General features: G+C 34.4%; 1 protein-coding gene across 1 annotated transcript; it reads left to right on the top strand.

The window, feature by feature from the left end:
• Positions 1 to 8,231: 8,231 nt before the first annotated feature.
• LOC132314740 (RNA-binding KH domain-containing protein PEPPER-like) lies at positions 8,232 to 14,317 on the top strand. The gene is made up of 6 exons (XM_059813563.1): positions 8,232 to 8,348; positions 9,131 to 9,394; positions 12,915 to 13,140; positions 13,726 to 13,892; positions 13,984 to 14,160; positions 14,222 to 14,317. Exons 1-6 carry the CDS (start codon positions 8,232 to 8,234, stop codon positions 14,315 to 14,317), a joined length of 1,047 nt encoding a protein of 348 aa, XP_059669546.1.
• The last annotated feature ends 466 nt before the right edge of the window (positions 14,318 to 14,783 follow it).

Raw genomic sequence — 14,783 nt, 5'->3', positions numbered from 1 at the left:
TTTTTTGAGGTTTCTACTTTCTTTCCCGCTGGATGTGAAATTTTGAACTTTTTGGCTTGGGTTTGAAAACCTTTTTCGGCATTTACAATCACTTCACTGGTATGTTGTGACTGAAAAGGAACTCTATAGTAGAGGCATGCTAATAGAAAGTGAATTTGGCTATATGGCCAGTGAGGAAATTGGCAAAGTCTGGTTATTGATGCCTTCTCTTTCTCTTAGTGACTGCACATGTTATATAGATACTGGATTGCAGTTCATATGCACTCATTACTATGTTTGATGCTGCTAAGTGTTTGCTTTGCGGCTTGCACCAAATATCAACAGGTGTTTGCTCTTGCTCTCACTCTCACGTTCCGTACGCGGTCTCGCTCAAATTCTCACTACTTATAACTTAATTCTGCTACTAGCACGCTCCCGCACTCGAATTCGTTCTCGCTCCCACTCTCGCTTTATGTGACTTAGGTCTAGAGGTTTATCATCTTTTCAAAATCTGGAATTTGCAGCCAATGGGGCTTGAGTTGGTGCAAGTCATGATTAGAAGGTGCAGCACGGAGATCACACAGGGCTTGAGTTATCACTCAACCTTTGATCAAAATTAATCTTCTTCTCTCTTTTTTTTTTTTTTTTTCATATATAATTTTTTGGGTAAGTAAATGTGTTGTCTGTCTCATTGTTGGTAATTGTCCTAGATATCATTTTGTTTGTGTTTGTAAATTGTTGTTCCTTGTCCTAGGATTAATTTCATGATATGCTCTTGGATTGTGTCTGTTGCTAGTGACTGAAATCATGCATTGTGCGAATTTCCTTAGAATATATATTTATCATTTATTTGTCAATGAAATTTACCTTAGTGTTACAGAAATTTTATCTTATTTATATACTAAACATCAGGTTTTTTCCAATGCTCAATGTGGGGAAAGAAAAAAAAAAAAATTGCTAAAAGGGTTTGGAGTGATTTGGTTTAAACCAATTTCTATGTGGAGATTTGAACATTCGATGCACAAATTTCAATCAATCTTCAGTGCTCCATCCTATTCAGTCATGTTTGGTGAACTCGATCATTAGAGAAATTATGTCTTTTCATAGGGATTCTTTTTAAATTTTTTATTTTATTTGTAAGAACATAAATGAAATCGTGGTTAAAGGTATGTTTTGGTAACGTGAAACATGACAAAAGGTGTTTTTTTCATTTCTTGTAAAAAAAATTTTGTAGCAAAATCTAACATCGGGACAAAATTGAAAATTTTCACCTCTCCATTTTGAGATTTTTTTGTCGGTAAGAGAGGGTGTTCCCTTACCGAAAGGGTTGGGCAATTTGCACCGTCAATTATTTTCAAATCGTGCAAGGATAAGATTGTTCGATTCATTGTGACCTAAAGGTCGTGGGTTTAAAATAAGAAAATAATTTTTTCACATGCAAAAGTAAAATTGGTTGCGTACATTCAACCCAAATTTATCCTTTAATCATGTCAGAACAAGAGGTTGACATATAAGAAAATTTAATATGGTATCATAAATATATAGTGCTAGTGTTTACATTAATTGAGTTGTTGTATGTTCTTTCTATAATAACTTAATATTACTGAATAACAAATTGCTTTTTATGAACTATAAGAATGTCAATTTAATCCATCCTGTCTGTTCCTTTCCTATTGGGATGGATTTTGTGATTATCCTAATAGGATTGGTGGCGGATTTGAGAAAATAGTTTAAAACCTGCAAAGTCCGGAACCCGCCCCCAATTAATAATTAATATATAAATAAATATTATTTTATTAGCTATATTTTTTCTTTTTTCTTTATTTATTATAATAATTTTAAATTTTAGTAACATTTTTGTTATTAAGATTTTAAAATATTTGACTGTACTAAAAAAAATAGAAAAGTTTAAATGTTTTTTTTCTTAACATATATGTATAGCCAGGAGTGGAACCAAACCGAATTTGATTATTGTTGGTGTGATGGGTTTGGAAAATTGGTATGAACGTGGTTGATCTGGCCACCAAATGCAGACTTCCGATACATGTCACTGACTCACTCTTGGATCCGGATGGGGGAATTGATTAAAGCTAAATTTAATTCAAGACCCCTAATTTAATTCATTCGTTAATATTTAAATTTATGTCCTGTAAGATTATAGTAATTATAAACTCATTTATTTCTATTACATTTTATTGTTGTTGTAAATTTAACACCATAATTAATTCATTTTCTTTTATGAAATTGATATAATTATTTATAATTGCTTTCTCTGTTAAACTATTATATTAGAACATTACAGAATTAGTTCCTTTATCACCTTTTTCATTTAACGAAAAACTAAGAACAGAAACTTACTTTTCAAAAAAGTAACGGTGTCCCCTTATGCAAAGAAATTAATGGTGTAGCACTATTGGGGTATCTAACTTTGGCAAAATCTCATTTCCTCCTTTATTTTTTTTTTTATTTTTTTTATTTTTTATTTTAACAAAAACACTGGCAAAATCTCCATTCAACATGTTGAAAGTAATGATAATTGTATATTGAATTATGAAGAGTGTTTGCAGTTCTCCTTTTTACATTTATGGTTAAATTCGAAGTTTATAATATAAATAATAGAGATAATATCATGAGTAAAAACTTCATAATTTCCATGTGACACGATAAAGTGACAAGTGTCCCTTCAATATTCTTCCAGCTAAATACTTTCTTTTATTTATTTGAATAATGATCATAAGCCTATTTTAACGCAAATAATTAAGTCTCACCATCATCTAAAAAATTTAATCCAATTCAAAACTGATAATGTTAAGAGTACGTGGTTTTCAGTGTTTGGTGTCTCGAATATCTCCTATTGAATATTCCCATTCATACTTCCATCATCGCATTATTTGTTGAAGTTTCTACTAATTGATTAGTAGGCCGTCAAGTATTGTCCATTTTTTTTTTTTTACATTATAGGGATAGTTATCAGTGTTATCACTTTGTTGCTGCGTCATATCGATGGAAAGCATGTCCTACTCACCGGTGAGTAGGCAAGTATTATCCCAAATAATATACAATAACATAACACAGCCACAACAAAAATTCATTACAAATTTCATGAAAAAAAAGAAAAAAAAAAAAGAAAATCTGTACACATTAAAAAACCAAAAAAAAAAAACAGAAGTGCAAGTTTTAAGGGATCCTAGTGATAATCAAACATGAATCAAGATCAATTCATGTGAATTATAATGTACAGAAATTATCAAACACAACGGATTGGTGTTGCAACTAATTAAACACGGGATAGGCAAAGATATAGAGAACTAAAAATAAAATCAACTACTACGTATTATACATCAACTGATCAACACTTCAAATATAGACCAAAAAATGAATATTTGTTTGTCTGTTCCAACTTCCAATTAGAACCAAAACTGCATATATAATGCAATATGGTACCCAAAAGTACAAGTTTTAACAGTAGAAGGCGGCACTATACTCGAGTATTACACTTACATACATACAACAGATACGCTTTGATCTTAAAACCAGTATAAACTATAGAATAAACAAAATTATGTCACTACTAATGCATAGGGGCAGCAAATGGGGTGGATTTGGTGTTCCTAAATGGCTTTTGAATGAATATGGTAAAATAATTAAAAACCCGAAACGGGTTTGGGGTGGGGCAGATTTAATGATGAACTCGCCCCGACTCCGCCTTAATTATATATGTACCTTTTAATTTATAGCCCTGACTCTGCCCCGATTATATATGCACCTTTTAATTTTTATATATATATATATATATATATATATTTAAGACTCTTGTTACTTTGCTGAAAGTGTCCGTTAAGATATTAATATTTATTATTTAGTAATTTAAAAGTTGGTTCAACATATTTATCAGCCTAATTTAAACACATTAGGCTAGTTTTTTTTATTTTATTTTTATTATTATTTTTTTTATTTACATAATAATAAAAGTGGTATAACCCGATTTGCCCCTATTGCGCCCCGCAATTAAATGGAGTAAATGGGGTGGAATTAATACTTTGTCTACCGTAGTAAAGGCGGAGATGGTATAACACTTACAAACCCGTTTCGGAGTAGGTGTAAAGTTAGTATGACAAATTTTCTATCAAGGCGGAGTAGGGTTTAGCCTAACCTGTCCCAACTCCACCCCGTTGTCATCTCTACTAATGCAATAAAAGTGGCAGAGATTTCTAGGAAGAGATTGGGGGAGCCATCAATCCTTTGCAAATCCAGAACATAAAGATTTCCACTGGCTTTGTAAAGCTATTCACATGATAAACACATAGTATTCATCAGTAAAGCTATTCACATGATAAACACATAGTATTCATTAACAATTGTAATGACTGATGCAAATACAAATCTTCTCAACTATTCTTGAATAATTTTGAATAATTGCAACTTTTTGTAACTTTTTTGAGAAATCTCGATATATGTTGATTCAATAATTGCACTTGTATTAAAATATGATTATGGTTTCAGATTTTTTTTTTAGGAGTCGGTGAAAGTAGCAATATCCTTGATAATTTCGAAAAAAAACAATAATGTGCTTTGTTTGTTCCAACTCCACTTGAAAAACTCTATGGGTTTTTCCCCTAGTCTTTTATCTAAAACATAAAATAAATAATTAAATCAATGAGCATGCCAGGAGAAATTACCAATTACTTGCTGATATTAAATTACCTGAATTTTCAAAAGTTAAATCCACTACACTAATGATGGTATTCTGTATTAAATTACTTGAATTTTCAAAAGTTAAATCCACTGCATCAACTAATGATGGTATCTGTAATTTTCTGCCAGCACATTACTTGAATTTTCCATAGGGGAGATTCGAGGTATGTTTTTTGTTCCGCTCTTTCTCTGACTTTCATGATTATAATTTCCCTTAGAAGACAATTTGGCGCTCCAAAGCTTCCCTTAGAATGGCCTTTTTTGTCTGGATTGCTGTTTGGGGAAATTTTTTTGACTCTAGATAATTGCAAGAGGAATGGTGAGTCCGTGGACCACCTGCTTTTGGATTGTCCGGTAGCCCATAACTGCTCGAGCCTTATTTTTGGACTACTTGACGTCCAATGGGTTATGTCTCGGTCTTCGAGGGATTTGAATGACGCTTGGAGAGGTTGCAGTGTCGGGGCCACACCCGTGAGTGTTGGAGGGTGGTTCTCTTTGTGTTTGGTGGTACTTATGGAAGGAGCGGAACAAAAGATCTTTGATTGGGATGAATCTCCCTTGGGGGCTTTGAAGTTTCATATTATTAGCTCGATCTCTTTTTAATTGGGTTTTGGAGAAAAATTGTATATCTATTGAGGAGTTTATTGATTTTTTTAGGTTCGATGGGTCCTTAGGACCTTGTCTCTGACTTCGGCCTTTGTATAGTTATGAAATGTGTTTCCCTTTTCAACGCTTTCTAATACATTCTCACTTATAAAATAAAAAAAATAAAATAAAATAAGAGAATTATTAAAACAATTATTACAATAGAGGGTGAAAATGTCAAACCCTCTGTTAAAAGAATGTATTGTTAAAATTGATTAAAAGAAAGTGTTTTTTATACTCTCTCCGTTTTTATTTAAGTGTCGGTTTTGGGGAGTAGTAATTTTTAATGGGACATGCATTGTCTCCCTTGAAAAGGGTGTAGTGCAAAAACTACCCATGTAGTTTTAAAAGTGTGCAAATAATACCCCTCGTGTTCAAAACTTCAAATTTCACCCTATAGTATGTAAAGTGAACAAATAAGGACTTCTGACATTAAAAAATAACATGTGCAGGTCGTGTGACCAAAAAATCCTCTTTAATACCAATTCTACCCTTTTGCACTTCCCAAATTATCCCACTCATTTCTCTCTCATTTTTATATCTAATATATACAATACCTTTATTTCTATATTTCTCTCTATATAAATACACCATCTACATTTAATATTTAATATGTTCTCTCTCTCCTCTCTAACAGCTCTTTCTCTCTCTATATAATTTCTATTTAAAAAATTTTGTTCTTATTTAATCTCTCTCCCAAAGGTTTTTTCTCTCTATATAATGGGTGTTTCTATTAAAAATAAAATAAAATAAAATAAAAACCAAAAAAAAAAAAACAAATTCTATTATTTCTCTCTCTATATTTATCAGACCCATCAGCATTGCCAATGTCAATTATTCATCTTCTCTTTCAAAGTTAATAGACCTCACTATTACTCTTCGGATGGTGTCCAGCCAACTGAAAAACTTGTGCCTCAGTAATTCTTTCCATGCCAAAAAGAGAAGGGAAAGAGAGGGACCCATTTGTGATTACAGAGTACTAAAACCTATTCAACAACAATAAATAATTAATTTTGTCAAAGCTTTCAAGAGATTAAAGTGAAGGACAATTCTATGTGTTCGGAGGTAATAAAATAAGATGAACTTTCTGAGCAACCAAACATAAGCAAAATCCAAATCAAATTAAACAAACTGAGATCAGATGATGATGGGGGAAGAAACAGTCCTCCAACAAGAGTTCGCTTCCACTGGAGAGGTACGTAACAACGAGGATCATCAAGTAACATAGACGATGATGAGGAAGAGACTGTCGAGTGTTGCGGTGGTGGTGCAGGGCATGAAACTGTATGTCTAATCGCAAGACTCTTCAGCGAAGAAACGATCGAGCCGAAGAAGTTGCGAACCTCGCAAATCATCGTGGACACCGTCGGAGGTGAGACCTGAGGATGGACGAGCGATGATGAATCGACCGTAGGAGAGGTTGCGGAGGAAGAGAGGAAAAGATTTAAGAGGAAAAGAGTTGAGAGGAAGATGAAAGATGGCATGTGAGCCATGTTTGTTAATTTGTTGTTTCAGAGATGTACCCGATGAAAGTGAAGAGATATTTGTTTCTAGTATGTCCATTTATGTAATTTCAACTTCTAAGTATTTTTTATTATATTTTTTATTAATAAAATTGAGGGTATTTTTGTCTTTTCATCCCTCATGTATTTTTAACAAATTTATTTTTAACAAATTTGAACACAAGGGGAGTTATTTGCACACTATTAAAATTATAGGGGAGTTTTTTGTACTTTACCCCGTAAAAAGTTACTACTAACTTTTCATTTTATGTTTTCAATATTTAAGTTTGAAATTTTAAACTCTATATAAAAAGATGTGAAATACTTTATTTCAAAACAAAAGTGAGACAATTCTTTTGTACCAGACCAAAAAAGAAAACTTGACACTGTATTTATTATTATTACACTGTATTTATTATTATTACTCCGTATTATTTTACCGGTGGTGCGGGTATTTTTTATTTTTAAATTTAGGGTAAAGTACATTGACACCCCCTGATGTTTGCCAAAAGGACACCCAGATGAAACTTATTCAATTTTTGGACAATGACACCCCCTTGTTAAATTTGACAGCCAAACATAGCCTAAAAATGTGTGAAAGGTCTATTTTGCCCTACATCATTTGATTAATTTTAATAACAAAATATCAAAAACAGTTAAATTACCTAATTGCCCTTCTCCTTTCTCTCTCTATACACCGATATATACACATATACCCATCTGTGCAAATATATATATATATATATATATATATATATATATATATTACTCCTTCCTGTAATTGCCCTTCCTCTCTCTCTCTCTATACTCCGGCAGTGAAATCGTTCGGTGAAGGATGAGTACGGTGGTGGCGAGACAACATCTGCATTCTCTTGCCGCCCCAACACCAGCCGCCCCTTCACCCTTCCGATTCTTTATATACACATATATGTATATACAAACACTATATACAAACACAAGGAGGCGGCGGCAGCTACGGCGGGATGAATCGCACCAGTGAATCAGATCTGATGATGAACAAGAGGCCTTCGATTTGGTTGGGTCGATTTCGTCTTCCATTTCGGCGATGGCGAAATCGACCAAACGGAGAAGTGTCTTCTTTTCTTTTCCTTTCTTTCCTTTGTTAAAAATTATTCCATCCCCAAACCTTTTCCATATAAGGTTATTGAGTGTCACTTTTTTGCTGTGTTGTGAAATCGCCTTAAGGTTGTAGCTGCAGTTTCAGCCTATCTCGTCCTCTTTCTATTTTTTTATTTTTTAATGTTTTTGTTGGACAAAATGCATGATTAATTTAATCTTCTTTGATTTTCCTCTTTGTTTTTCCATTTGGATTATTTTAGTGAGGCTTTTACAGTAATTTATATTCATTCCCGTCGCTCTTTCTTCGATTTGGTTTGGTAGATTTTGGCAATGAAGAAGAGAGATGAAGGCACCCAGCAATTCCACCGTCGGCTAACTGGAGCTCAAAGCAGTGGATCTGTTGGTGTTGTGTTTGAGGTCGTCGTTGGCCAATCGGAGCATCTCGGAGTAACAATCCGATCTATCCTTTGTAATTATTTGTGAAGAGGAGGGAGAGAGAAGGGTGAGGTGAAGGATAACGACTTTCTATCAGAGTAACCCACACGGACCGGCAACCACAAACTGTAAGGCTTTGGAGGGGTTTCACATTGTGACTGTGTGGGGATTTCTATGGCTTTGATGCTATGTGGGTTTGTTACGTCTTGATTGGGTTTAGTCCGAATTGTTGAAGCCCTTTGTTACTTTCTCTCTTTTTCTCTCAATCTGGTTTGAATGTGTGTGTCTATATAGAGAAAGAGAGAGAGAAAAAGAAAAAATGGAAGGATGAAGAAGCGGCCGGAGGAGGAAGAGAGAGAGGAGAGAAGGAAATAATGGGTTTATAGAGGAGGCTAGATAAATAATTTCAATATTGAAATTGGTCAATATAAAAGTCAAAGGGCAAAAATGTAAATTTATTATCATTGGGGTGTCTTTGGTATAAGTATCAAACTTAAGGGGGTGTCATTGTCCAAAAATAGGGTAAGTTTCATATGTGTGTCCTTTTGGCAAATCTCAGGAGGTGTTAGTGTACTTTACCCTTAAATTTACAATACTCGTTTAGCTCTGGGCTCAATTGACCCGTCAAAGTTGCACCACTACAAATACCACAACCCCCCTAGCGTCTTTCCAAAGAAGAAAAATAAAAAATTTACTTCGAACCCTTCGTCGAGAGTGTATCAATGGTTTTTTCTTCACGATCTCACCCTTGCATCCGATGATTCTTCCGATCTGACACACAACAACAACAACAGCCAGTGGCATCATCTGCCTCTTGTGAGGCAGCCTCAGAGAACGAAGCTTCACCACCACCAGCGGAGGCAGCGGCGGCTGCTGAAGCAACGGCGGAGGGGAAATGGCCCGGGTTACTGAGAAACAATGTGTTCAGGTTGATCGTTCAGGTTCTCAAGGGCGGAAGAATCATCGGATGCAAGGGTGAGATCGTGAGGAAGATGTGCGAAGACACTGGCGCTCGCATTAGCGTCCTCAGAGGCCCTATCCGCATCACTGATCGTATCGTCAGTATTCTCGCTCAATTATTTATTCTTCGCTCTCAATTTTAACTTGCATCTATCTGTATTTTATTTTACCTGTTCTAGGGTTTGCGAATATAGATATATATATATGTATGTATATATATGCATATAACCTAATATGAAACTGATTATACTTTTATTTATTTTTAAATCTTGGCTTCTAGACATGCTATTACCTTTGAGATTGCATGCTGCTTATTGATTACTTTATGCAGTAATTTTAACTTCGTAATGCGTGGAGTGCATGTTGTTTATTTAAGTGAAAGACAAATATACTTTGTTCTTAGAAAATATGTAATTCCCAGGTTTCTCCTGAAGTCTCTTGAACTTGGAACTGCTTATATACCCTGCTATACCGACAACTGAAATTATTAACAGAAATCTTGGCAGAAGATGTATGACGCCTTATCCTTCTTAGTGTTGGAGGATTGTAGTTGGTTGTGCTTTAATTTTTTTGAGGTTTCTACTTTCTTTCCCGCTGGATGTGAAATTTTGAACTTTTTGGCTTGGGTTTGAAAACCTTTTTCGGCATTTACAATCACTTCACTGGTATGTTGTGACTGAAAAGGAACTCTATAGTAGAGGCATGCTAATAGAAAGTGAATTTGGCTATATGGCCAGTGAGGAAATTGGCAAAGTCTGGTTATTGATGCCTTCTCTTTCTCTTAGTGACTGCACATGTTATATAGATACTGGATTGCAGTTCATATGCACTCATTACTATGTTTGATGCTGCTAAGTGTTTGCTTTGCGGCTTGCACCAAATATCCCATCTTGATGCATGTACTTGTCACTTATGCCATCTGTCCTCCTCCACTGTATTGAAGTTGCACATTGCTTGGGAAAGAAACGGCTTTCTGTTCCTTGCCCATGTCTTAAATATTTGGAATAGCAAGCATGAGGACACAACTTTGTGCAAAATAATAACAAAGGTTAGGTTTGACTCCTCTTCCAACACCCTGCATGGATGTTTTATAATGCAAAATGTAATTCTTCCTTGTATAGGACTTCATAAATAATGTATATAATGGTAGAGTTTTAATATTCAACAATTTCCTATTTCCTACCACCTTTACTTTTGGTATTACCCGATATAGGCAATGGTTATAATTAATTCAACAAGTTATCCCTTATATGTGTGTATAGAAAATAGTATAATTGTTAGTTTTTTTTTTTTTTTTTTTTTTTTTTTTTTTTTTTTTTTTTTTTTTTTTCATGAAAGATTAAAATTATTAGTTATCTATAGGATTTTTTTATTTTATTTTTATATATAATACAGATTTGGATTTTTATTTTTTATATAAGTTAGTTGTTTTATTGATTAAATCCCAAAAAGACATTTCTCACGCCAAAAGTTATAGTTTCCAAAAGGCACATCCTATCTCTATGTTTGCAAAGTATATTCTTGTTTTTATTTCTTAAAAACCACAAGGCGCATCATTTCTCTATGCATGCAAAGTATATTCTGTATTTAAAATACACAAAGTGTCTATTGTTTAATTCTCAAAAGACATGACTCACAATATTAATTTGAGTTTTTAAAAATGACATAATTTCTCTACATACAAGTCCATTCTATATTGAAGAAACAACAGAGACGTTATATTGGTTAATTTCCAAAGAAATGGCTCATCACAAAAGTTTCCGACTTTCCAAAGGTGATAATACTTTTTATTTTTTCTCATTCCGTTCTATATTAAAAACATTAAAATTGTTAAAATACCCTACCTACAGATATCCCACTAGCTAATGCGGGTATAAAAACAGCAGTCAACTTTTGAATTTGTTGTCTTCTTTACTCATTAGGTAATTTCCTTCCTTTCTTACTTTTTTCCCCAGCTATATATACATATATACGTAAATATATATATTTTATTTATACATCCATATGGGATTAAGGCAAGGATGTTGAGAATGATATATCTTATTTTATTTTATTGGATTTTTCTTCTAGTATTTACTTAACAAATTGTTGTGAATCTCCTTAAGTGCTATATTTCCCTTTATAACAGAGATTTGTAAAACGTGTGATGCATGTATTTTTACTAACCTATATAAATATCACTAAAAGGAATAGAAGAGTTATAATTTGCCCAATCAAGGGAAATACTCTAATCAGGTTGAACCAGCTTATACAAAAGAATGCATTGAAACATAAAGAAACTGTTAACCATCTCCTTTTGCATTGTCACATGGTCAAGGACTTTTGGGACATGATGTTAGGTTTGTTTGGAGTCTAGTGGGTGATGCCCAGGACTTCCAGAGACTTTGTTGAGGCTTGGATAGGGTGTACAGTGGGGGCCCAAGTACGGAATGTTTTGAGGACTACGCCTTTGTGCGTCTGGTGGTGTTTATAGCTTGAAAGTAACAGTGGGTCTTTTGAAGGATAGGAGACACCTATTCTTGTGCTTAACTTCTCCATTATTACCACTCTTTTTTGTTAGGTTGTAGGGAGATATTATAGATCTTTAGATGAGATAGTTGATTTTTTGGGCTCTTTGAGAGAATAGAAGTCCTATTTGGCCTTGTGTAGTTCTTGTGGGATGCGGTCCCCTTTTGTTTGCTTTTTATATACATTCTTATCAAAAAAAAGAAAAAGAAATCATTAGTTCTTATTAGATTCTTTAACACCTGCTACAAGGATTTAACAGTTGCCGGACATCGAAATGGTAACCTACCCCAATTAGCTTGTTAATATCATATTAGAAAAAGTGAAACACTCAATTCGATAAAATCTAAAATCTAATAAATTTTTTATTGGTAGGGTGCAACTTTTATTTTCTACCGTCTCATATTACGGTTATAGGTGTTATTGCTTGGTACAGTGGTAAAAGTTGAGGCTGTCTAGCATGAGAACACGGGTTCAAATTCTTGTAGCAACCACTTTGGAAAGTAATGCCAAAGGTTACGTTAGTATCTAGTCTATCCCTCCCAACGCCTTGATTTATATGGAGTATGGAACACATTGGGTAGTAACCCTATAACCTCAAAATTTGGTCAATATTATACTCATAGGACTAGTCTTTCCACGACGGATCTATTACGATATTAGTTATTTTATCAGAGATTTTTGTGACAAATGTGGTCAAAAAGAACCGAGGGGCATATTTGTTCATTTTGCATATCCAACTGGAATCAACACAAGCTAGTTCCTAAGGTTTTTTATGCTGTACCAGATGTTCTTAGTAGTTGTCCTTGTAAAAGGACTCACGAATTATCAAGTCATGCTAGGTGTGCATCAAGATTCTGGAAAATAACTAGGGTATTGTGAGTGTAGTTTTTATATTATATTATAAGAATCTAAAATTTTAGCAAAATTGATATGGGGATGGGTTGTTATGCTTATAGATATCTATGGTAGGTGCTCTTCCTTTTTGAGATTGATATTCATTCATGAAATTAAAATAAATATGGAATTTTGCTTCTGCGCATTTGTTTGACTAGTGTTCCAACTCTTTGATGGCCAAAATTTGTTGGGATCATCTTACATGTTTCTTTTCAGGTCCTGATATCAGGAAAAGCAGATGCACAACTATCTCCTGCAATGGATGCTGCCCTAAGGGTTATTAAGTGTGTTGCTGACCTATCTTCTTGTGAGGGTGATAGTAAGGGTTTGGCAGCTGCTGTAGCTGCATTTTGTTGTGTAAGGTTACTAGTAGCATCTTCAGAAGCAATTCACTTACTTGGGAAGCGAGGATCTATAATTAAATCAATACAGGAAAGATCCGGTGCTTCAATATGTGTTTTATGAGTAAAAGGTGACCTTTTATGTACTTGGCTTTTTTGTTCATTTCTGTTAAAATTGCCACATCTTACATTTTCTGGAACATTTCTGTTAGAATTGTCACATCTTGCAACTTCAATAATGCTGTGGTCCTGGGTGTCCTCAAAATGTTTTTAATACCAGTTATGGTTACATTCAGGTCATGCTATGTTATTTTGGTCACTATATTTCCAAAAACATGTACATTTTTCCTTTATTTTTTCTTTTTCATTTTTTCAGAAATGTCCTCTCTCCTTAAACAAAATGATGTAAGCTGTGTATTATATATGATTGTAAATACTTCCTGACTAAAACATTTTACCAGGACTTAAATACAAAATTTCATTTTTACACTTGTGCCTCTAGTACTAGATTGCGGAATACGAAAATGGATTCTCAAATTTTAAATTACCGTTCAAGCATGATGTTATTATGATTTATACAAGGGACTGGGAATTATTCTGCTTTATCTTATTATTATTTTTTCAAGAACTAATATACTGAATACTTCACCCAGTGTATTTTCTTCACTGATCTGTTCACATTTCAGTTCCAAGCGCAATATATGATGCTTGTCTTTCTTTGCTAGATGAAGTGCCCTCATATGCTTCTTCAGATGAGAGAATTGTAGAGATACAGGGTGATTCTTTAAATGCCCTTAAAGCACTAGAAGCAGTGTTGGGAATTCTAAGGAAGTTTTTGGTTGATCATAGTGCTGTACATGAAAATTTTGCATTGATGTTTTTTTGAATTTTACTAATACATAGTTATTGTCAGTACAATGCAACAATTTCACAAGATCTTGCAGCAGAGACCTGGGCAAACCCATTCCTCGCTCCATCCTGCTCCTGGTCCTCAAGTGGGTCACGCTCAGCTGGATTCAAATATCCCACTCTCTCCTCTATTACTTTATGGACAGGATCCCGGGTTTGACAGATTACAGTCTTCTGGACTTGGTCGCACCGCTGCTCCTAAAGAAATCCAGGTCGGTTTACATGTCATTTTATTTGTTTAAATATGGTATGAATTTCTTTTTTCATTTTAAGGAAGAGAATTGCTATTCATACTGTTCCATAGACATGCATTCTAATGGTATCATTGTTGTTGTGGCAGAGGAAAGCTTAACAACAAAGACAACTTAGGTCATGAGCTGCCTCATTACCCTAGACACATGCAATCAATGGTTCATGATTCCTATTACCCTCCATCATGACCCTTATTTCCCTAGGTCACATTTTGGATTTGGTCATGGCTACCAAGGAATGTCTACACCTAGAGTAACAAATTACTGGCCTAGAAACAATGGGTATCAATTGCCTGGATGGACATTGTTTGATGCTAGTCCTAGCTTGGGTGTGTCTGCAGCTAAGTCACACAATCTTTCTCAACAGGTGTTTGCTCTTGCTCTCACTCTCACGTTCCGTACGCGGTCTCGCTCAAATTCTCACTACTTATAACTTAATTCTGCTACTAGCACGCTCCCGCACTCGAATTCGTTCTCGCTCCCACTCTCGCTTTATGTGACTTAGGTCTAGAGGTTTATCATCTTTTCAAAATCTGGAATTTGCAGCCAATGGGGCTTGAGTTGGTGCAAGTCATGATTAGAAG

Source organism: Cornus florida, unplaced genomic scaffold (genome assembly GCF_030987335.1).
Source record: "Cornus florida cultivar Cherokee Brave unplaced genomic scaffold, ASM3098733v1 CherokeeBrave_3.0.0_Hap2_Chr06, whole genome shotgun sequence".
Taxonomy (NCBI): domain Eukaryota; kingdom Viridiplantae; phylum Streptophyta; class Magnoliopsida; order Cornales; family Cornaceae; genus Cornus; species Cornus florida.
This window is presented reverse-complemented; position numbering and strand designations above follow the sequence as displayed.